The sequence below is a fragment of the Drosophila mauritiana genome, chromosome X, assembly GCF_004382145.1.
Source record: "Drosophila mauritiana strain mau12 chromosome X, ASM438214v1, whole genome shotgun sequence".
Classification (NCBI taxonomy): domain Eukaryota; kingdom Metazoa; phylum Arthropoda; class Insecta; order Diptera; family Drosophilidae; genus Drosophila; species Drosophila mauritiana.
Genome location: NC_046672.1, coordinates 13,983,289 through 14,007,700, shown reverse-complemented (window position 1 = coordinate 14,007,700; position 24,412 = coordinate 13,983,289). Strand labels below are relative to the sequence as shown.

The 24,412-nt window shown below is 43.6% G+C and overlaps 3 protein-coding genes across 3 annotated transcripts; 2 read left to right on the top strand and 1 right to left on the bottom strand.

The window, feature by feature from the left end:
* Positions 1–239: 239 nt before the first annotated feature.
* LOC117146797 lies at positions 240–1,446 on the top strand. The gene is made up of 2 exons (XM_033313337.1): positions 240–749; positions 823–1,446. Exons 1-2 carry the CDS (start codon positions 278–280, stop codon positions 1,383–1,385), a joined length of 1,035 nt encoding a protein of 344 aa, XP_033169228.1. The 5' UTR covers positions 240–277; the 3' UTR covers positions 1,386–1,446.
* On the bottom strand, positions 1,360–24,181 carry LOC117146788 (pre-mRNA-splicing factor ATP-dependent RNA helicase PRP16). Its single transcript, XM_033313326.1, has 4 exons — positions 22,245–24,181; positions 21,895–22,088; positions 2,130–3,184; positions 1,360–2,066 (listed from the first exon to the last, which is right to left on the bottom strand). The coding sequence occupies exons 1-4, from the start codon at positions 24,061–24,063 to the stop codon at positions 1,469–1,471; spliced, it is 3,666 nt and encodes a 1,221-aa protein (XP_033169217.1). The 5' UTR covers positions 24,064–24,181; the 3' UTR covers positions 1,360–1,468.
* LOC117146798 lies at positions 14,164–21,277 on the top strand. Its single transcript, XM_033313338.1, has 4 exons — positions 14,164–15,197; positions 18,750–18,928; positions 19,028–19,132; positions 20,159–21,277. Exons 1-4 carry the CDS (start codon positions 14,558–14,560, stop codon positions 20,252–20,254), a joined length of 1,020 nt encoding a protein of 339 aa, XP_033169229.1. The 5' UTR covers positions 14,164–14,557; the 3' UTR covers positions 20,255–21,277.
* Positions 24,182–24,412: the final 231 nt, after the last annotated feature.

The following is a 24,412-nucleotide window of genomic DNA, read 5'->3' as shown; positions in this document are numbered from 1 at the left end:
ATTGAGCAGATAAACCAATGCTTATACCTGATGATAATTTCTTTTTAGGTGCTGGTCAAAGATATTAAACATTATTTAATAATGTATTAATTAATTAAGTAATTAAAGTTACATTTTGACTGAGGTATAGAAAAGGAGATCTGTTATCTGAAAAAAGGATAAATTAGCAGCACTAACTAATGGACAGTTTTAAATTGAGCTTTTTGGCTGACCGCAAGTAACGGTACTGGTTTTCTCCATTGGAACGAAGTGGAGCAACCCAAGTGAACTGAGAAACATGCAGGCGATACACAGGTGGATCCTACTGCTGCTGGCCGGATTTCTAGCTACTTGTCGGGCGGACGGTCTGCTGGAGTTGTCCTGCAGCTCGGACGCACAGTGCGTCCAGTTCGAGCGCGGTCGCTGCGTGGACATGGCCTGCATCTGCACAGCACGTGGCTCCGGGGAACGGGTGCCATGTACGCCGTTGGAGGAGCGGCTCAAGCTGACCAACATCATTGGTGGTTCCTGTCCATGCCCCATGCCGAATGCCATATGCCACACGCGATGGCAGCAGTGCCTCTGCTCCGAGGGCCATGTGTCCAGTGACGACCGGAGGCGCTGCCTGCCGGAGGTGGTCCAGGTTGGCGGAAGCTGTGAGTTCCAGCAGCAGTGCCAGCTGGCGGATCGGTTTAGCTCCTGCATTGGCAACCAGTGTCTCTGCCTCAACCACTTCGAATTCCACGAGGGACGTTGTTCGGCTGTTTTGCGTGAGTACACTGGCAGAAATGGCATGGAAAACCTAATAATTTACATAAAATTTCATCTCTGTATTTCCCTTAGAATCAAGCTGTCTAGAGGACAAGGATTGCGGCAGCTGTGGAGCCTCGATTTGCCTGACAAAGACGAAGCGGTGCGGATGCTCCAAGAACTTTGTGCACAACCACAACATGACCAAGTGCGTCAAGGGCTCCGCCTACGGCGACACGTGCGAGCACAGTTCGCCGTGCAAGATGAACCTGGGAGCCGATGGCAGGTGCCTGGATCACCTCTGCGTCTGCCGTTCGACCCACTACCCCAAAAGGGTAGCCAACAAGGTGGCCAAGGACGAGAACGATGACCTCGATGCGGTGAACAATGTGGAGCGGATCACTTGCGCACCCATTGTGCCGTTCGGGTCACTCTGTCGGAACGATAGCGAGTGTCGGATGCAGCCCATGGAGCAGGCGAATGCCACAGCATCCATTGGCCATCCCATGGTGTGCAATTGGGGCGAGTGCTCCTGTAGTGAGACCCATCGACTGGAGGACAACAAGTGCGTTTTTGTGGAGAACGCCGCCACGCATTATCAACTAGGAGGCTTTGTGGCCTTCCTTTGTATCCAGTTCACAATGATTCTTTATTAGGATGTAGCAAAAAACTTGTTAAACTTAAATTAATACATTGAACACACGCTTCAACGGATAACTGCATCTGTATCTGCATCTGTTCAAAGGCCAATCCTGGCCGGCGTGCGTCGGGGCGTGGCATTGCCCGGTGTGGCGATCTCCTGCTTGGTGGCCAGCTGTTCCTCCCGCTCGGCGGCCTGCTGCTTGCGCTCCTCCATCTCGTGCTGCGCCTTCAGCATCTGCTCCTCCATCTCCTTGAGGTGCTCGGCCGCCTGTTTCTTCTTCTCACGCCCGCTGCGACCGGACTCCTTAACCGAGAAGAACATGGGACCCAACTCCGCCAGCCAGTAGCCATCGACAGCGGTGGCGCACTGCATATACTCCTTGGCGGTCATTATCAGCTCGTGGTAGACGACATAGTCGGGCGTGGTGCCCAAGCCGTACAGCGCGGACGTGGGATGCAGGTGGCAGGGCATGCCCGTTCGCAGATTGACATACTCTCCTATACCCTTGAGCCTGGCCGCCTGGTAGAAGTACGCCGAGCAGATGCACTTCCTCACAACGTCCCAGTCGATGCCGCAGCTTATGACGCTTAGGTTCTGCTGCGTCATGATGTCCTTAAGCTGCTGCCGCACCTCGCGCACCTTCCGCATCGCCTTGATGTGGATAAAGTGTTCGTTGCACCAGGTCGAACTGTAACTGTGGGCGAAAGCAACGAGTTGTTCATTTCTGGCGGCGATTTGCTGCAATTGTAGGACTTACTTGTTCTGGCGCCACTGCTGATAAACGTTGAGGTAGGTCAGGTGATCAGACTCGGGCCTTTGGAACTTTTCGCGCACACCATCCGCCTCATCCTCGCGGCCCTTTGGTCGGTAGAAGATCGAGGGCACGGACAGCATGGAAACTATGATCAGCACCTCGGCACTGCAGCCCATGCGACAGGCAACGATGAGCATCTGGCACTGGGGCGGGTCCAGCGGGAACTCGGCCATCTGGCGACCCAGTGTGGTCAGCGCACCCGTGTGGTCCAGTGCTCCCAGGATCCACAACTGGTACAGCGAGTTAAGAATGTTATCCTGGGGCGGTGGATCCATGAAGTGGAATTGCAGCAGATCGACGACGCCCAGCGACTTGAGCAGCAGCACCGTATTGGCCAGATTGGTGCGCTGAATCTCGGGCACGGTGAGGGCCAACAGCTCGTCCTTGTACTGGCGCTGTGTGTACAGGCGGTACGCCTGGCCGGGTCCTGTGCGTCCGGCACGACCGCTGCGCTGATTGGCATTGGCCTGCGATATGGGATAGATCTGCAGGGCGTCCATGCCGATGCGCGGATTGTAAACCTTCAGTTTGCAGTAGCCGGAATCGATGACGTAGATGATGCCGTCGACGGTGAGCGATGTTTCCGCTATGTTCGTGGCCACTACACACTTGCGCAACCCGTCGCTGGATTTCTGAAAGATCTTTGCCTGCAAATCGGACGGCAGTTGCGAATAGATGGGCAGTATGCTTAGTGCCGGCGCATTTTCGATCTCCGCCAGCCGCTCCTCGAGCACCTCGCACGTCACCTCGATGTCCTCCTGGCCGGGCATGAAGATGAGCATGTCGCCCTCGTTGGGCGTGAGGTGAACCTGCAGCGCCTGCTTCACCGCCGATTCCACGTAATCCTCGCAGGTGTTCTTGCTGAACATCACGTCCACGGGAAAGGTGCGTCCCGGAATGGTGAACGTGGGCACGTTGCCGAAGAAGGTGGCAAATTTGCTCGAGTCCATCGTGGCGGAGGTCACGATCAGCTTCAGGTCATGTCGCCGGGCCACAATCTGAAAGGATAGCATTACAGATATTTAGTACATGGCACTATTTCCGTATGTCATTTCCATTTTAAGGCAAAAATATAACCAACTGACCATGGGATTTCTGTGCTGGAGCAGTGGGGGGGTCACATAACATAACGCGACTAGCGGCTACAAATGTGACCCACATCCCATCCAGCTTTGCGCTGCAGTCGTTGACCCTGCAGTGGGTCAAGGCGCCTCTCTGACAAGGCGCCCTATTAAACTGAATCTATTCGACTTATATACCCTCTGACAAAATTGCATTCATTGGAATAAGACTGAGCAACAAATAAGTAAATAAAATAAGATTATTTATAGAAAATTATAGCTATTTAAGGTATCAGGTATACATATATTATAGTACACAAAACTATATACCTCCAGCTCAATTTTCCACATGAATTATTTATTCTATTTAATGATAAATATGATGCATAAAAAATTATGTTTTTTTTAAGTAAAAAAAAGTAAAATATAAAAACAATATCCCCCTGAAGTAACAAGTACTGGATGGAAATTCTAGAGATTCTGCGAGTTGTTCTCGCAATTTCGCTTGGATACGTCCTGGCTGGAGGTGGATATAGTACTCAGATGGTGAGCGTACTCACCACACCAAAAGGATACGCGAGTGCAAGAGAGAGCCAGCGAGATGACCGTTCGGGTCTTTCGGATTTTACTCGGCTCGTGGTGAACTTTCTTGTTCGTTGGTGGAGGGTTGATACGCTTGATGGGCTTAAGCGCGGCGGGGGGGTTTCAAGAGGTGAGTTTGAGTCAGACGTGCCAACACACACGTAGGCATTTTCGAGAAACCCAACGAATCGAAGATAAAAAGTTTTGATTCAGAGCTATGAGGATTTTATGAAACATATCGAGCGGAATGCCAGTTTATTGCAGCGATGTCAAATTCCGAAGAAGTAGAATCCAAACAATGTTCACAGAATCTCAACCACGCGATGACCTCATTCATGGTCCATCGCCGATTACAATCGAATCCAAAATCCAATTCCAAGCCGATGCCAAGCAAACTGCGCATTAGAAGAACTTTCGCATACAATACGAACAACCCCAATTCTCCATCGAACCAGCGAACCACTAAACCACCCAACCACCACCCACAGGTCCACAATTTGCAACCCACTCGTATTGCGGTTTATTATGCAGCTTATCTGCTTGCATGTGGAACGCACAACGAAAGTGGTACGCATGTGGGCGCTATATGTACAAACATACATATTTATGATGCTGGCTGAAATGGCAGACATACATACATACATGCATGGACAGTTATCTAGGGAGGAGAGATGCGGATCGAAGGTAACGGTGCCGCTATCTCCGCCGATGACGTCAGGTGGGCGTTAACGGTAATTACGATAGTCGGTGCATATACATATGCATGGGCGCTTATCGCTGATTTGGCAATATAGGCGAAATTCCTCAATAGATATTGCATGGATATAAATCACTATAAAATAAGCGAAAACGCAATACCACATTGAAGGAGTCGTAAATTCTCAGAGTACAGTGGATGCTCGCTAAGTTGAAATCGCTTTGAGGAAAATGAAGTCAAATGGAAACAATTATCATTACATTTGCTGATTTAGTAAGCTAAACTTTAGATTGATCAGAAACAGCATTAAAATGAATAAAACACTATAAACTCGATTGCATCTGTACTCCCTATAAAAGGTTCCAATCTCGAGACCATACTATTCAAGTACAAGGCAATTAAAGAGTTTACGATGCCATTTAACTGCAGTTCTATTTTTGCACGTTTCACTATCTAAAAGTCCTAATTTCCGGACGGCACAACGCTGTCTTAGTCTTTTATCTCACTTCCCAATCACAATCTCAAGGTCGCTGATTAAACTAACGTCTCTGTGGTCATGTGTTTTACGAACCCACCCGCTAATCAGGTTAAAATGTATAAAACACTGCAAAAGTAAACTATTCCAGTGACTACAGATTGCACAAAAGTTCTTTGGCATGAATATGCGATTTAGGCCAGCTGATAGGAGTGCAAATAATATATGTATGTATAATACAAATGCACGTAGACCGCTAAAACTTTCCGTTTCTTTCGAGTTTTATGGTAGATGACGGATTTACGGATCGGTTTGCCCGATTCACAAAGCTCTATTTCATCAGTTTCGAATCGCATCAGCCGTGTGACTAATCTAACTGATCACGAGCTTTATTCTATACAGAGGTGGTCAAAAGTATTTACACAACGAGCTTTTTTTTCAATTAGTTGACAATTGAAAAAAAAGCTCGTTGTGTAAATACTTTTGACCACCTCTGTATCTGCACGAGTTTTTTGCTATTGATACTGGTACTAATTCGATCGAAGTCGTAAAATAATATCAGCTAGAGCGCCACCTATGTATAATTATTATTTCGTTACGCATTGGTGTGGGTTGGACAATTTTAGATCCCGATAAGAGCCACTTAAGTTCGATTTCTTAGCTTTCCATTAAATTAATCGAGTGCACTGCCTTTGTTTGTATATGGGGAAGGTGCAAAGCATTCCAATTTACAATTTCATAACTATGTTTACGCATACATATAGTACAGAGGTGGTCAAAAGTATTTACACAACGAGCTTTTTTTTCAATTGTCAACTAATTGAAAAAAAAGCTCGTTGTGTAAATACTTTTGACCACCTCTGTATGTAAGTAGGGATGGTCACTTGCACATGATCTTATTATAGGAACAGGAAATGCATTATAATTCGAGCAGATAATGCCCTTAAATATTCCCGATTGTCATTTAATCAACATGAAAACAGAGCGCCAACAATAAAAACAAAAGCAACGGAAGGAACGCATCGATATGGGGATTGGAAACATACATATGTACATATGTATATTATACAGAGGTGGTCAAAAGTATTTACACAACGAGCTTTTTTTTCAATTGTCAACTAATTGAAAAAAAAGCTCGTTGTGTAAATACTTTTGACCACCTCTGTATATAATCACATGTGTGAGTTATTCGGGAGGAAATTGCATGCACTTTTGCCAATCAAAAATGCCACGAATTTAAATGAAATAATTTTATTTTTCATAGGCACTTTGCCAAAAAAGTTGCACCGATGACAACAATCCATTTGCATTAACAAAAACAACCGATCGTAAACAAGCATGTGAGCATAAACAAAACATATCTAAATTTAAAGCAAATTGCATGCATTTACTAAAGAAAGTTAGCTGTAAATGCGATGTAAAAACTTTTCAATGAATCTTAAGAATTTGCAATGAAAAGTATTCATATTTGGGACAAGAAGGTCTATCAGTTTAGATATGTTTGTATTTTGTATATTTGCATTTCATAGAAGGACATTATGTGTACCATTTATTGGGGGTCCACTGTACAAGGCTTGATCCCGTTCCTTACGCCTAAAGGGCGATGTGCTAAGATTTTAGTTCATTATGAAGACTATTGATTATTATTTAACCTCCATGGATGGGCGATGAGCATCAGAGAAGACCCGGCACTAGCCCCCAAAAACAGACTCATCAACCTTGTCGAGATTCGGGCTAACGTTTTCCTGGCGCCAAACGGAATCGTGTGTATATATGTATATCTCTATGCGTGGCAATATAGACAAACAAAAAAAAGCGAGAAAAATACCATATAAATTGCAAATGTACGACCGTTTGTATGTTGGTAATTAAAAATGCCGCAGATGCAATTTACCGAGCGTTTGCATTGAGGCAAAAGCGTTTTGCTCGAGGTTGCTGGATGCGAATTTGAACATTGGACGGTTGGGGGGATAGGTGGATGTGCGGTGGGCGGTGGGAGTTGGTGGGTGGTGGGTGGCGCGTGAGTTATGCGAGTCTGATGAACCTCGGTTCCACTGATCCCGGAGAGACTTCAGAAACATGAATGGATGTACAAAGTCCATACATATGTATGTATGTATGTATATGCATGTATGTGCATACAATTGTTATTATCATTTCATAAAAAGACATATAATATCATGAAATTGGGAAAAACATACACATTTAAGGGCGGAAATGATAATTATAAACCAATATTTTCAACTTTCATGGTTGATTCATTTTACAATGTATAAATTGGTTCGAGTTGCAAAATTCCGAATTAGAAACGGCTGAAGTGCAATGAAAAATGACAAATTTTGAGCAACGTATAAAAAAAGTAACTGGGAAAAGTGGGAGTGAAAGAAGGAAGAGAGCGCAACCAGCGAGAGAGAGAGAACCGAATTTTGCAGTGTGGTGAGTTTTCAAGATGTTTGTGTTGTTGCTTCTGGCTTTTGGAGGTGTGGCGACAACAACAATTTGCACGTTTGTGAATTTGCGAGCGTGTGTGTGCGGCGTAGTAGAGAGCAATTTATGGCATTTTGGCAAAAAACTACGAGCAAAACAAATAAGCCGAAGCGAAGCGCACGATGTAAACAAAACAAGCAAAAATCCGCCAATAAAAAAAAACGCGAACGAATAAAGTCAAATGCTCAATAGCTGCCAGACAGACGATCCATCCGAATCGCCCAGTCAAAACATTTCAATGCAAAAATATCAAAACAGTCACGAACTGAATTTGCATTCTTTGTTTTTGGCACCAAGTCCCACAAACAAGTTGTTGTGGGCGAAACTGAAGAATACAGCAAAAATGTAAAAAGGGAAATAAACAAACTTTTCTTCAATGTGCAGATGGCGAAGGTGAATACACTGTAACCAGTGGGAGAGAAAAGAGAGAGAGAGAGTGATAACCAGCGAGAGAGAGAGTCTTCGAGAGAAGAGCAAAAGCCAACCGGCGAAACCAACTCAAGTTCTACACTGCGCAAAATTGAACTTGACTGACTAAACTTAGACAAATACCTTACAATTTCTTGATTTAAGACAAATCCAAATTGAATGAAAGTTAAGCTTTTAAATAACTTGGATAAAAAAACTCGAAGTTAGTTATATAAATTTATGTTTTATGCGCTTACATTTTTGTCAGTGTAGTCGCTGTTTTTTTTATCATTGCATTGAGACTTGAACAGCTGTTTGGCAGGTCCTTTCGCCATATGAAAAACAACCCATAATACACCCCACCCCCTCCTGGATTTTGAGCAGGAAGCTGATCAGTTTAACCGGCGACTGTTAAAATAACCGAAAACAAAAAAAAAAACTCATTGGCAGACAACTTTTTAGCATATTTTCATTTATCTGTCTGTATCGTATTGTGTATTATTTCGTTTTGTTTTGGTGCCTCGTGTCTCGTTTGCATGACTATAAAATGTCTGAAAATAGCCATCAAAAAATAAAAAAAAAATGCTGACAAATTTTGATTAGGTGAATTAGGTGGGGCGGGGGTTTTAACTTTGAAGCTCCAAAATCCGAAGAACTGATTAATTATGTACGTTGCCATAGTTATAATGTTATTTATAATTTTTTCTCTCGGTTATAACTCAAAATACATTCATTGTTTATATACCCTAGCGTATTAGAATGAGATACAAATGTTGATTGATTTCATACTACCCATTTACACCAATTAATATCGCTTATAAAAAACGGGAAAAAAATAGTATTTAAACATACATATCTGTATGCTTATGTATATTTATAAGCCACATATGTATAAAAAGGATATGTATAAAAAGGCCCCTGTTGTTCGTTGTTCGTTGTTCTTGTCGACAAACAAGCAGAACAACTGGACACCGAACAACACTCAATTGAATGTGTTCCCCCGTACCTTCATCCTCGTCCTCCGGCGGCTCTTTTGTCATCTCCTGGTTATTTTTCCCACTCCTGGTCGTTTCCCACTTCCATCTAGATCTATTAGAGGGTCGTAAGCTTGAACTTTAGATAGTTGCCCACCAATCGGAAAAGGCTCCACCCACCACAAAGCTACACTGTACAAATGAAAATTCTTTTCGATGTCAATAGAAGTATCTAGAGAATGCAGTAAACTTTTTAAGGTAAACACCACATACCATAATAATAATCTATGTTTAAAGTTCTTAGTACTTCTACCATAGATCACGAATATATCCTAATAACATTCCAATTTACCCAATCATTATTTTCAAATATATCCAAGTTTTGAATGTTATACATATTTTGTACTGTTATACAGAAGTTCATATCGGTGCGATTTTTAGTCCGTGTAAGGACTAAAAGAGGGTAGCAAATAGTGCAATATGGAATATAAAAGAGCCAAACGGAAGTCTGAGGGCTGACTGAAGCTCAAAGTCTGGATATTACCAGATTGCGAAGGCATTTGCCGGTAAAATGCGCAAAACGAAGCCTTTAAGTCCCCAAACGAAACGGGTTTCGTTGCCACAGATACTCCACATGCAAATAAATGAAATGAATAAATAGATACATACATATGTACATATGTGTGTATTTAGATAGGTGAATGGTAGATAGTGTGCCAGTTTGGCTGAATAAGCGAGCGGATTCCTATTTAGATGGATAGATTGGCGCACGTACGCGGCTTTCATTTGTCACCGGGCCCCTTCAAAGCCTCAACTAAGCCCAGATGACAGTATTATTTATTCGATTTTCATTCATTTCAATTTTTTTGTTTAATTACTTATGCAACCCGAATCGAACGACCCGTGCATTTGCACCCACAAAAGGTAAACAAATACAGGTGGTTCGGGCAGCTCAGGTGGCTATTTCTTTTTCTCTCGTTTTGCGACCACATGCCAGAAATGAAAAATATCTGAGAGGAATTCTGAAAGCAGACATAAGAATGCTCTATCCAATATATATATATACACTTCTTTGCTCTTCGGAAATTCCACGCAAAACACTGATTCAGTCTTGCGATGTGTGGGTCTTATCTTATCAAAACGTACTCTGAACAAGTACATAATACTCGAAATAAGTACTCGAAATCTCAAAACCAGAGCACACAAAATTCTTAAAATAAGTTCGAGGCGACAGGGAAAATATGCACATGACACAAGGAAAACGTGACGTCCCTTTAATACCCTTTAAATGTATGTAAATATGTAGCGATTTTTCGTGGCGCGGAAAGGAAAAATGCCTAATTTTCGCAATCTTATCAAATCTCACTGGAAATTAGTATATAAACATAAAGATTCAGTTTAATAAATAATACGTGGCTGTGCTTTAATAATTTTTCGAGCTTAGCAAGGAATAAAAACAAACTTTGTGCTGTTTAACTCCAAACTCTTTGTGTACGATAATAAAATATGCACTTAAACTTATTTATTTATTTTTTTTTTTTTGAGAAATAGCATCTTTTGTGAGGCACTGACCTACACGCAAATGCGCTTTTAATTTGATTGCGCAACAAAAATGGGAGAACAGGTCTGCAGGTACATATGCATGTTTATAAATAAAAGCAAATTGAAAAAACTGCAATTAGAAAAACTGCAGGTGGTTGAACGGGGGGGAGTACAGCAGCGGTCAAAAAGGTAGCACACAGCAAGATTATATGGAACTAAGCTGTACGGTTGATAAATAAAATGTTTTTAACTCTTATGAATTTTATTTTTTTCCCACCTAGTCCTATTATTGCGACCGCGACTATATTTATGCTGCGTTAGTGGGGCAAGGGGGGTTTCTCTGGACCGGCTTCGCTAATTAGACGCTCAAAACGTTCCGTCAATAGACAATAACAATGTGGACCCCCATTCCCCTCCGCAAGTCAATCTCCTTTACTCTCCACTTGGCTATTCTCCACGACGTTTTCCGCCGACTGCCAAGGTTATAACTAAAAATAGATATGGAGAAAAATCAACAACAACAACAGCGGCGGACGGGCAACAACAAAAGCAGCGAGTTGCAAATTCTATTTTTAGCTGACGGCAACGAGACACCGCCTAAAAAGAAAAGAGTAGATAGAAACTGGAAACGAAAACGAGGCACGAAAAATAGCTAAACTTGTGCCAAAGCCGAACTCACAATGCTCTTAGACCAAAGAAACCGCTTCAAAATAGGTTCTAGATTTGAAATGAAAGGTTAGAATTCATAACCCCGTTTTTTTTACCACATTTGTATTTTGATTATTTTAATGTAAATGTGTATTTCAAAGCAACTAAGCCATAGCTTGCACTTTAATGATCTGCCATCTCGAGTAAACAACAACTAATGATAAGTTCTTTGGCAAACAATTTAAAGATAGCTGTGCTAAACATAGAAATGTTTTCTTTCCTATTTTTGGCGGGCACAATATGACCCATTATCACCAAATCTTTGATAGTTTGTTTGGAATGAATAATAAAGGCAGATATCCTTGGACAGAAAATAGTTGTACTTGAGACCTAAACATTCTTATAATTCGATTACAATGCTCAAGCTGTAATGCCTTCAATGAAATTACCATCTACTTGCCATATTTACCGTGCCACTCACAAATGAGATGGCCAAGCCAACTGGTTGCCCCAAAAGATATGTACGAAAAAGTGCTGACCCGCAGCATTTTCCCATTCTGTTGCCTCAGCTGGCGGTTTTGGCCCAGTTTAAAGCTTTTGGCAGCAGCGGCAATGGGTCAAATTAGACCGCCCCCCCTTCAGCCCCCCTCGTCGAACACCCAAAGTCGAATGGAACCGATTCCGATGTACGTGACAACGCACACACGCACACTCGAGAGAAAACGGGGGGCGAAAAAAAAAACAAACAATAAAACACACACGCACTCTCGAGAAATCAAACTTGAGGACTACGTCACTACGAAAAGTTTCCAACTCGTCGTGTCTAACCCCGGTTTTCCCTCCCCCCGCCAAAATTTTCCCCGCCCTTTATCGATCCATTGGATGCAGCGTTGTGTGGTATTGAAAATGGTTGTAGTACACAGCGAGAAACGTCTACAATCTGAAACAGTAATAACTGCCAAACTAACGACTAGTTTTCTAGCTTAAGGCGCGGCTCACGAAATGCAACCCTGTGTGGAACAAAAATAAGTTGAATATTCCAGAACCCATATGTTTGTTGTGTACCGAATACGATACGATGTATATATCTCCTTACTGTACAAATAATCAGTTTGAAAATGAGACATTTTCCTTTTGTGCAGTAGTTGAACTACTTAAGGCCAAGTTAGTTGGTATGAACACAAGGTCTTTGGCCATCTGATGATATGATTAGGCTGTGGCGATGCCCTGCATTGTTCGAAAGTGCAAATAGAAGACGAATGGAAGGGGGGATGAAGGGGCAAAAGCTCGTTAGCTCATGTGCGTGATATGTTGGAACTTTCATGGTAATTACATATGTGTGTGTTGCTCGAGTTAATTAAGAAATCAAATGCATTTCTCCCATTGCATTTTAAGGGTGCATTTCCCATTGGGTTGCCTATCGAAAGCAGCCTAATTGTTATACTAATTTCAACCGAATGTAATTCCAATTTTAAATTTTAAATTGGGCATTGTTTGGGGCAATTTAATACGGCCCAGCCAGCAGCACGTCACTATCAAATATTTGCACAAGCGAAATATTCTAGCGCTGCTATAAATACAAATATCATCCGTGCTCCCATTTTCAAAGCGAGCTATTTTATTTTTAGGTGCTCCACCGAAACTTGCAATTTTTGTATCAATCATTTAGATCGCATTGTTTTTTCTTCAGCTACCTCTGCGATTTCCGTAAGGCAATCAATTATTAAGTTAATTATAATATATAAATTAAGTGATTATTTTCAGATTTAATTATTTCCTATTTAATTATAACAAGTATTACGAACGAGATGAGGGGACTGACTCGTTGTCATTTGGCACCCACTATCGAGTGTTGCTCGTGCCCGATCACATGTTTCATTTGGGATCGAACTGAATCGAAAACAAACCATTAAGCAATAAACCTCCATTCGCATCAATCAATTCACCTGGTCAGTGACGTATTGGCTAGAATTGGGCTTCGTGACGAGTAACTGCGACGTTGACGAAAGCCCAACAAATAATGCTCATAATTGGGGGGCCATAATCCAGTCGGTTCCAGTCGAAGGATGTCGCCGCACGAGCCCCACAAGGATCGAAATATTGGACTTATAGCCGTAAAATAGATAATTATTTAGATGGCGCGCTGTGTGCGGGGGAAGAGAATGGCGAAACAGCATAGCGGAATGCCATACTCACCACAGTTCGAAAGGCGGAGAGAGAGAGAGAGAGAGAGAGAGAGACGGAGAGTCCCAACGAGACTGAGATTCCTCTCTGAAATAAACCGGCTTCGGTTATAAATAATATCGCTCTCCGTTAATTTATCTTTAGACCCAGTCCCTTGGGTGTTGGAATTCAATAACTATCTTAGTAGTTGCGGTTTGCATTTTCCTAAACTGCAATTTATAGTTTGGTTCAAAAAGCACGATTAAATCTTTAGAAAATGAGTATTTCCTATCCGATTAGTGGAAGACATTTGAGCACCTTTGCCATTTGATCTACTCTTGTTTTTTTTTTGCAACATGAATTTCATGTCTATGGACTGTTATATGAACAGTGGACTAGGAAAGCAGTTTGTACATCTAGGAAAGATGTAATTCCAAGTTGTAATTGAATATCAGTGATCCAGGTAAATATTATATAGCAAACAACAGGTTTTTAAGAAACCTATTGATTTGCATACTAATAAGTAATGGAAATGCACAGTCATATGCACAGAATAGTTATGGACATTGTTTGTGGATAGTTGAGATTTGATATACTTTATGATTTATAAATTAGCATATTGCTAGTCTTTCGCGCTCGAGCGGCAAACTGGTTGGAATCCACGTACATGTGCTTGTACTAAAATGTATTAAATGTATCTTTTGAAAACCTACATTTTTTGTTCTTCGAATTTTGATTTTTGGGGATAACGAATTTATTGCATATGTTGCTGCATTTCGGCCAATGTACTGTAAACAAATGCAACATTGAGAGCTGGCGCTCTCTTGCACTGTTAACGTTCGGTTAACAGTGCGTGAGCAGAGCGAAGAGCGCAGATGAGAGCAAAGTCGGCAGAGCTTGGGCAGAGCTCAAGCAGAGCCATATAAAGCGACGTGCCCGAAAACATTTGTATTTGTAAAAAGCAAACCGACGAGCGGATAAGGCGGAATACCTGAAGAGCAGCAGCGAAAAACACGAAAAGCCAGAAACAGAAACCAAAAACCCAAACCGAAACCGAAACAACTCGAACTTCGTGTGCAGTGTGGCAAACTCAAAAAGAAACTGAAACAGATAACATAAGAAACCGAAAGAAGCAGCAGCAGCGAATCGAAGCGTAAAAAAAAAACAGAGCAAATTGAAAGAAGCACAAAACATAACACAACAAATTTAAATAAAATCCAGCGCAAACAGCGACAGAAAAGTTATTCCGGAAAACGCGCGGAAAAGTGCATTTCGAATTTCATTAATTTTTTTTCGAGTGAAAGTTGGGCGCCCCAGGCCCAACAACGCCCACAATGAACCGTTCGAACAGCTTTGTCAGCTCGCTGAAATGGTGGCCACTGCAGGGTCACAACAACCAGCCGGTGGCGCCACCTGCCGGCGGCAACGGCGGCTACTCCCAATCGGCGCCCAGCTCGCCCACCTCCAATTGGCCACCGCCACTGCAGCAGCATCAGAATCCCATAGCCGGCACCGCCCACCGCCTACTGCCGCCCAGCGGGCAAAAGAATGGGATTGCTGGCGGCAACGTGGGCGCCACATTCGGCAGCAGTGTGGCGGTGCAAAAGCTGCGCGAATCCAAGTGGTTCAAGCCCGAGGAGCAGCGCATCTTTTGCGCCGTCGTCGAGTGCGGCTTCGTGGTCGAGATCCGCAGCAGCGCCGCAGCCGAGGCGGCCGCAGCTAACGCAGCAGCAGCGGCCGCAGCAGCCGACACCGGTGACAACGACCTCGACGTGGACGCTCTGGAGGAGCTCGACTGCCCACTGACCAACCACCCATCGCCGCCGCATCGCAATCACAGCCACAGCCAAATCCAAAACCAATCCCAGCGGCTGGTCATCCCGCGCAACGGGAGCAGTTTCCTGGAGACGCAGGACGAGAACGAGACGCCAGTCGCCTCCTGGTATGGAATCGTGCTCTGCAAGGTGGCCAAAGGTAAGTGCATCGCATCGCGAAATACACTGCGAGAAAATGTGCTCGGCGAAATGTCGCTACTTTTCAAGTGCAAACATTACGGAAATGCGAGTAAATCTATATTTATACTATTTTTATGAGCTTTCATAGTGAGAAATAGTATGGATATAGGATGTGGAGTATAAACAAAATGAATAGTCCATTTTTCTTTTGTTTATATATTTTTGATAAGTGGTAAAATTAAAACGACAAATATGTGGCTCCTTATCACTTTAAGTGCGCAGATCAATTGAATGTTTACTTATCTCATATCTCATATTAATATTTCAATTTGGTACTCGGTTTTAACACTTGAAAATTTGAATAATATTTTTTTTTTTTAGTGCACAAAGCCAAGTGATACTGTAAATTCTATTTTTTTTTAATTGAAGAGTGTGAGTGATTAGGTAAATTTCCAAAGACACGATGCAAATGTTTTGGGTTGAGGTAAGGGCAAGTTTAAAAGGTTTTATAGATGTGATAAGAGAAAAGGGGGTAGGCCACAAACTCTTACGTCTTTTGACGAAATCGTACGGCGTCGTGGGGCTTATCTGTTATCTAAATAAATAAATGTACGATCCCCAAACACTTTGCTTAATGCTTCATTATTACGTGCGAACAAGCCGTGGTTCTTGATCACATGCACTTTTATATGCAGCAAGTGTTGCTGGCACTTTTAATAGCTCTTTGTGTTTTATCTTATTAATGTATAATGCGCTCGTATCAAGTCGTGGAAAACAATGTTGATCCCCCACCAAAAGCTTTAATGGGGCTTTATTCACATTTTTTTTAGAACTCCAATTCAAATTGGTTCGGGTAATCCCCAACCACACACAGACACACGCATGTTCTTTTTGGGCTAACCTATTTAAAATTGTATTTGTTTTTATTATTGCTCGATGGTCCTCTTTGGCCGAGGCTCCACTGTAGCTTACTCTTCCTCAGACGACTGCAATTAAAGTGCAGAATTACCTGCTCAGCTTTTCGGACTGATGATTAATCACAAAACTTCGGACGTCAGAGGGCCATTAAAAGTAATCTATGGTTTTTTTTGGTCGAGAATGTCTAAATTGTAGAATGTCATTCAATAAACAAACATTACACACATGCGCACTCTCCACAGCGTACACACACACACACACACACACGCACTGAAGCCGTGAAAGTACCGTGCTTTTATCTAATCTCAAAGAGAATCCAACAACAACAATAAGAACAAGAACACGAAAGAGCTTATCATTTGCGACGCTGGCAGCGCAGTCGAAGTCAGCGTCGGCAGCGGTCATTCACAATGCTGCGCCGACAGCTGCTAGAACATTCCAAACTTGGAAGCCCGAAAAACCCCTAAAACGAAGATGGAAACAAAAGAGCAGGAAATGGGACAGGGTAGAGGGGAAAATGTAAATAATAAACATTTCACTGTACTAATAGTACGCTACAGTAAAACCAAGCTTGCAATGAATAGTAGTTACTCCGGCATGAGAATGGGAAAACTTATGTAGGAGGAAGAGAAAACTTGAAAAGATGTGAAAGATAATGGTTGCGCAGCCGGGTCTTCACTGTGTGTGAGTGTATGCGTGCGTGAGCGGGAGAGTTGGGTGCCATGTGGTGAGTTTCGGGTGCAGAGCACCACATACTCACCACGCCCACACGACTGTTGCATCTCGTGTGCCGGTCTATAAATACACCACACTTTGCATATGCAGCACAGCAGGAGCCACAAAAATAGTGCTGCTCCTCAAGTTTAATTGTTCTGTTCAAATGTAACTTTTTTCAATATTCTCATAATCATTCTTTTTATTTACAAAAAATGCAACAATTAAAAAATGAAACTTTTAAAGGATTATGGATATGATTAATTTTTCAATTACGGAAAAAATATTAATTATGCTAGAAAAATAGCATGATGGATTATAATTTTTTGATTGATTTCGAACTAATGGGACTCTGAGAATCCGAATGTTTGTGAAACCAAGTTGCCAAGGGGCCCACTTTTGATTCACCTTGAAGATAATGCGTGACCGTGCTTCAGACCCATTACCTTAACCGTTATTTATATGTACGTATGTATGTATGCATGTGGGAAGTGCAGGTACACAGTAGTGAATATGTAAATATTCGTGATAATGTGAGCTGTTTTTCTGGCCGGCCAAAGGGCTCAGCGCAGCTCAATCAATAAAACGCTGCACATTCTGGCGCTAATCGGTCTCCCTGCCACTTGGGGGCAGCCACCGAGGGTTGTCCAAAGGCAAATTACCCGATTACTCTATGTACATATAGATATACATATAGGTAGTATATATGTCCAAATAGCGAAAGAAATGAAAATCGGGCCTTGCGCATGCGTGCTTATCAACGATATTTACAATGGAACCCATGACACGAAGAATAAACTGAATAAAGAATAAAATCTGACGGGCAGTATCAATTTTGATTGATTGTCTTGCATTAGAAAGTGTTACAGATAAGCAAGTCAGTAAACACATGAATATATTAAGCAGCTCTTCAGAAAGACAGGTGAAAGAAAGTTGCGTTTTTATGCTATGAAAACTGGGATTTCGCGTTACATCTTAATTGATATATAAAGCCTATCGAAATAATCGAAAGTTATCGAAATTGAACTAAGGCTTTCAATCGACTAAAAAGTCGATTTGCCCCTGTTCTGGGTCAAAACCAATGAAGCTCATGAAAGTAAATGGTCGGTCTACACTGTTTGGCTTCAGTAATTTGCATATTAAAATATACACTTGGTTTTCATTATGCACTAATTGGATTTTCGTTGAGGTAGCTCACTGAAAATGCATTTAAATACATAGGAACGTTCGTTCCTAATGGAATGTAATTAGTAAGATAATGGGAATTATAGAGTTCGCTTTCGAAATTGCTGCCACAAGCGGGCAACAATGCAAACAACTCATTCGCACAGCCAGCCAGCCACCCACAAAGTGCTCTAAACAATTTAAAAGGCCTGCAAATTGGTTGAACATGGCAGCAAACGAACGTCAACAATATATATACATATGCCTTGTATTATATTGAAGTTGAAAAATACCATTAGAGCGGGAAGAAGCAGAGGCGGCCGAGTGTAAAAAATCCAAAGGAGTGCTAATTATTGCATGGCACTTAATTCACAAATGCTATAACGAATTGTGCAATCAGCAATTCGAGCGGGCAGGCCCATGATCATCCTGGTTGCCAGTGATCATATCCATTATGTCACCTGGTTACCCACAAAAGGAGATTATATCTATCTATTATATAGAGCTATTATATAGAGCTATTATATCCCTTACTTTTAGAGGTGTGTCCACCTTTTATCAGCCACCAAACTCGCAGTTTATAAATGTTCTGTGCAAGATCTTTCGATCGTGTATCAGAAAGCAATTGAATATTATTATTAACTGATTTGTTTTGCATTCCGGCATTGCAATGGGCTGCACCTGTTTTGGTAAATTGCCTGAATTGATGTTAATGGAATAGCAATGCACACGTCTAACTAATTGCATTTAACCCTGATCTCCGATTCGTTTGCAGACAATAAACCCAAGCCGGAGACCATTGAGATATTTTCTGTGAAAATACGTGAGAATGGCACATACAAGTTGATCAAGATGCAGCTGGCGGATATCTGGAGTCACGGATGGGAGCTGCGCATCAACAACTTTGCCGACAAGGAGAAGGTGCCGCACAACGAGAAGGACATTCGCAATCAGGTGAGCTTATGGGTAGGGAATAGTTGGGAATATATGCAGATATAGGGGCCAAAGTGTCTATATGGCTATGTGTCTAATCTATTTTCGTTTATTGCCTAGGTGTCGGTGGCGCGCAAAGCCAAGCAGAGTCTGTGGAACAACAATAAGCATTTCGTGTACTGGTGCCGCTACGGAAGTCGTCAGCAGGATCTGCGGAAGCGACAGGTAACGACGAGTGCCAATCACGTGCTGCTGCACCTGATCAATTGATAAGTCGAGCCGAGGAGTCAAACCAATGGCCGAGGAGAAAATGAAATGAGAAATAGGAGCGTTTGAAGCGCCGACACTGAAACCCATCCTTTTTCCCGCTCCTGCTCCTGCTACTGCACCATCCCACCAGCTTACCCCGCCACCCAAAACTGTGCATTGATTGCTGCAGTTGCAGCAGCAAAAAAGAAAGAAAGGAAAAACCCAAAGCAATGTAAAACCATGAAAAACCACACATCATACCGACCAAGTCATCATACATATTCATAACTAGTACGCAACGTGGACTAAAAACGAACTGAGGGAACCGGAAAAAAAGAACCATTAACTTTTCTAGGGCCCCGACCTATGTATCTATGCACCATCACCATCATTATCATCCAAACAACCGATTCACGCTTGCTTTGCTCATACAAATTCGCCCAAATGAAAGAAAACCCTGAGAATTTTCGCCTTGCAACTCGATCGATCATCTTTTCTATCGAACTGAAGGCATTGCTAGATGCTAGATGCTAGCCTCTAGATTCTAGACTCTAGACATGTATATACTTTTCTGTGAGACTGCAAAAATTGTCCATTCAATGTTGATGGTGTTAATGTTGATTTACCATTTTCGTCAAGAGGCTCTTTCTTGATTTTCTCTGTCTCTCAATCAATTGCAGTTAGATTTTCCGGCATCAAGGACCCAAGGACATTGAGTTCGCCCGCCTGTCGGGTTGCTCTCAATGTCTGGGTAAATTGTACTGGACTATCTGGCGAGTGAAATGCGAGATTGGCAAGATCAGAGAAGTGGGCCATGACTGCCCCACATTTGTGGCATCTAAACAGAAACTCAAAACTTCCCATTCTTGCGGCATTTATATGTATGATGTATGTATATAGCCATATATTCCTGCCAGCGCCAGCCAGCTCATCGCCACCAGAGACGTACGTATTTTCTGTTTGAACACCGTGTCTTACAATCGAATCTATATTGCATTGCAGATGTCGGAGTGCGTGAAGTGGGGCAGCGTGGGCATGAATGCGGGCATGCTGTTGGTGCTCAATAATCGGCAGAAATGCCATTCCCACTCCAAGTAGAACGAACGATAAGCCAGCACTCCTCCTTGAGTTCAGTTCCATTTCAAAATCCGCACGCAAAGCACTGAAGTCGTGCGGCGTACAAGTCAAGTATTAATGTATTTAAATTCGGATGATAAGATTATTTATGGTATGGCTTAAGAGCACCAAGGGCGGTGGACCTTAAACCTTAAATGCAAATGAGTTAGCCAGGAAAATTCAAATCAGGGCGAGGGCTTTTTTTGGCAGTATTAATTGTAGTAATATTGATTATGATAATGGCAATTTAGAGCAAAGTCCGCGAATCATGCCCCACAATATGCGTCACAGTCACAAAGAACACACCCCCGCCCACAAATCTATGACCATATGTATATATGCATATATGTATGATGAACCAGCGGTTGCAACTCCTCGTCGAGTTGCAATTTTGCGATTTATAGGAAATACTTTTGTATTTGCTAAACAAACATTGTGTATAATGATGACACAGAACGAGAGAGAGAGACACACACACACACACACACTGTGAAATTCGAAAAGACTTATTAAATATTTGTTTGTTTTTTTTTTCGTCCTAACTTTTTGTTTTCCATGTGATTGATTATATATATTTATATACATTGTGAAAATGGCACAAAGCATCTTATGCAAGGCAGCCTCTTTTTGTTTTCTTTGTTATTTAAGCGTAATTAAGTAATACCCATTAAAAAAAAAAAACAAATATATTTATATATATATATATCGAGCGACAGCTCCGCGTAGCCAGCTTAATAATTTAACAATCTAGCATTGTAAAACAATCAAAAACATTCGAAATGTTTCGTTATGTATTTAGCCTGTCCAAAAGACCGACCGACCGACGAATTAAGTTAAACAGCGACTAAGACGACGACTTAGAAACAAAAACAGAAACATAAAACAGAAGCTCCTCCAGAAATTCGAAGCAAAAATAAATATTTTTGTACATAAGGAACTGAAATGGACACTCCACGGATTCTACAAATACGTAAAAATCGAAATCAAAGAGGAGTTCGCATCCCACACAAAACAGAAAAGATTTACAAAAAAAAAATATATAAAAAAATAAAATAAAAAAAAAAGAGAAGAAAATCATCGCTAGTTTGTAAGCTATATATACATATATATACATTATTAGTTATTTTGTTTAAGTTTTGTCTTTTTAAGCCATTTATAAAGTATTTATGGTAGTGCGTATATACATTTCGACAATGTGAGGAAATTTGAATATGAAACGTTTGTAAAATGCTTTATATTGATATTATTATTAAATGTTTACCAACGGATACAACAAAATTAAGCGATTTTGCATTCCTGTCTTTTTGAAGAAACAGCCGAATTAAAGGTAAATATACTATCAGATATTGAATTCTCTTGATAATAATACTCAAAGGGCTTTTCACCTTGACATTGCTAAAGATAGATAGATAATAGTATAGACAAAATAGATAAAATAGTATAGATAAAGGTTATAACCTTCCATTTAGGATTAAGATAAGCGAATGTCAAGTTGGGCCGCAAAATGAGGTTAATATGCGATTTAATGGTTAAATGGTCAAAAAAGAAAAGGATATGCTCTTGGATTTGAGCCCATGGGTAGTTATTCGAAAGTATGGAGCACTTGCTGGCCAGCCACTCACCTCGCGCAGCAATCCGAAGAGCACGTCCGTGGAGAGGGATCGCTCATGGGCCTCGTCCATGATGATGGCGGAGTAGCTGTCCAGTTCCGGATCCCGCAGACTCTCGCGGAGCAGTATACCATCCGTCATGTACTTGATGACCGTGCGCTCCGACGTGCAGTCCTCGAAACGGATGGCATAGCCCACATCCTCGCCTGCAAACAGAGAGGGTTGGGTGGGATTAGGCTTAAGCTTGAGCAAAGATTGGGATTTCATGGTAAACTGTTTAGGAATCACGCTTTCCTAGGTTGAGAAACATTGAGAATGATGGAGCGCTTCCTAAACACTTAAGTTTAGTGTAGATTGCCTACCCAGCTGGGTGTCCATCTCGTCGGAGACTCGCTTGGCCACCGACATGGCGGCCACTCGACGCGGCTGCGTGCAACCGATCATGCCACGCTTGCTGTAGCCATCCTCGTGGAGATACTGGGTGAGCTGCGTGGTCTTGCCGCTGCCCGTCTCGCCCACGATGATGATCACCGAGTTCTCGCGAATAACGTTGAGCAGCTCTTGGCGCGAGGCGAACACGGGCAGGAAGCGGCGCTGCTCCGCGATGGTCTTTTTGCGCGAGAAGTCGCTCTTGCCACCCGTATCCTGGTCGCGCATGTGATCGGCGAACTTCTGGTCCTTGCGATAGTCGGCCTTGTCCTTCTCCTTGTCAAAGCGCATTTCTTCCTCGTCCTGCGGCCGCTGTACACCCATAATGTTGCCCAGCTTGGTGCCGCTCAGCTCCCAGTGCTTCTTCTGCGCCTTGCGCCGCTCCTTTTGCTCCCGATAGTTGCGCACCAGGGCGCTGCCCTTGCGCGCCAGCAGCGCCATATCCGAGGTGGGATCCTTGACGGGCACCACCGGCTCCGGCTGCTTGGTGAACACGATGCGGCCGTCGAGGAACGGCGGTATTATATGATGCACCAGCAGATGCACTCGCTCCAGCGCCTCCTCATCGAAATCGTCGTTCACGCTGATCAATGTGACCACGCCCGAGGTGAGCATGCGGTTACGCTCCCACAACTCGTTGTCCCGGTTGTTCTGGCGCTGCTGTGCGCTGATTCTCTTTGTTCTCTTCTGCTCCAGCTGCTCCTCGCGCTTGCGGAAGTACTCGGAGTTGGGTCCACCGAATGGATTGTTCTCATCGTCGTAGCCCTCGTCAATGTTGTACCACTCGCGGTCCAGGCGACGCTGCTCCTCCTCCCACAGATCCAGCGCCTCGGGATCCTCGCCCCACGGCGTCGCGCCGCTCCGCTTGCGACCGTGGGCCCATTGATTGTAGCGATGTGCTGGCGTTGGCCGTGCACTGTCATCCTGGCGTCCGTGATTTCGCCGACTGCCGCCGCTCCTCACTGACCAATCACCCGACTTGTTGCCATGGCGTCTGGGCGTTGGCATGTCCCAGTCCGACTTGCGCTGGCCAAACTCGCCGTCCTCGTCGTCCCACGAGCTATTGGATATGCCGCCGCTGCCGCCTGGTGTTCCCGGCTCCCGCGGCGTGTGGACACTGCGCTCGGACATGGAGCGATCACGATCACGATCACGACCACGATCCCGGTCCCAGCTGCGGTGCCGATCGCGCTCCCTCTCTCTGTGGTGGCGCCTGTCGCGGTCACGATCCCGATCCCGATCTCTGTCTCGCTCCCTGCGTCGGTCACGATCCCAGTCGCGATCCCTGTCCCTGCCCTCTGCCGCTGTGGTGCTGACTGGGCCGCGTTTTCTGTCCCGCTGGATGTGCTCACGCAGACGCTCGCGTGCCTTCTCGGAAACGCCGCCGGTGTGCGAGGGCGTATCGTCTTTGTGCTCTCGCAGCTGGCCTCGCAGCTTTTCGAAGCTCTTGGTGTCCGGTTTTTTGAAGGCGAACTCACTGGAGGCGCCAGACGCGTTGGCCTGCGGCGTGGAGCTCCCACCGCCGGTGTCATCGAATTCGCTGTCCTGGAAGGAGATCAGTCGCTCGGATCGCTCCTTCTCGGCCCGTCGCTTGGCCGCCAGCTTGTCCAGGCCCAACATGGATCCCTGCGGCACCTTGAATCCACCGCCAGCGCCGGCATCCTTGGGCTTCCGGATGACCAGGCCGCCGCGCGTCTCCTGGCCAGCGGTACCCTCCAGCCGATGGACACCCGACTCGTCGTCGTCGGACATCCTGTTCTGTTGGCCAAGTGCTGGTTAGTCTGCTGCTCCTTGGCTTTTTCGCGAGTCTTCCTCGTTGTCGCAAAAACGATTCATTCGCGTTGGCGTTCTTGGGCACAGCTGATCGGCGGTGCTGCCATCCCGCTGAAAATTGCTGGACAGCAGGGATGCCACTCTGCTGCGGTCATTGTCGTTACAAATTTCCATTTTATACTAATTCAAGTTAAATATGCCTTAGTTCATTCTTTAAATACATATCGAAATGCAGAAAATTAGTTTTCAAATACTTACTTTAGAATATTATTTAGCTTGTAATATTTATGTGCATGTGCGCAACTGTAAAATTGTTTCGTTTTTGCAC

What these genes read in the sequence shown, in the direction of transcription:
- LOC117146788 (XM_033313326.1), bottom strand. Translation starts at nt 24,063, where the DNA reads ATGTCCGACGACGACGAGTCGGGTGTCCATCGGCTGGAGGGTACCGCT. An exon ending in CGAGATGGACACCCAGCTGG is followed by an intron (nt 22,089 to 22,244) that starts GTAGGCAATCTA and finishes CTCTGTTTGCAG; the next exon opens with GCGAGGATGTGGGCTATGCC. An exon ending in TCTTCGGATTGCTGCGCGAG is followed by an intron (nt 3,185 to 21,894) that starts GTGAGTGGCTGG and finishes CTATCCTTTCAG; the next exon opens with ATTGTGGCCCGGCGACATGA.
- LOC117146797 (XM_033313337.1), top strand. Translation starts at nt 278, where the DNA reads ATGCAGGCGATACACAGGTGGATCCTACTGCTGCTGGCCGGATTTCTA. An exon ending in ACGTTGTTCGGCTGTTTTGC is followed by an intron (nt 750 to 822) that starts GTGAGTACACTG and finishes TATTTCCCTTAG; the next exon opens with AATCAAGCTGTCTAGAGGAC.
- LOC117146798 (XM_033313338.1), top strand. Translation starts at nt 14,558, where the DNA reads ATGAACCGTTCGAACAGCTTTGTCAGCTCGCTGAAATGGTGGCCACTG. An exon ending in GCTCTGCAAGGTGGCCAAAG is followed by an intron (nt 15,198 to 18,749) that starts GTAAGTGCATCG and finishes ATTCGTTTGCAG; the next exon opens with ACAATAAACCCAAGCCGGAG. An exon ending in AGAAGGACATTCGCAATCAG is followed by an intron (nt 18,929 to 19,027) that starts GTGAGCTTATGG and finishes TTTATTGCCTAG; the next exon opens with GTGTCGGTGGCGCGCAAAGC.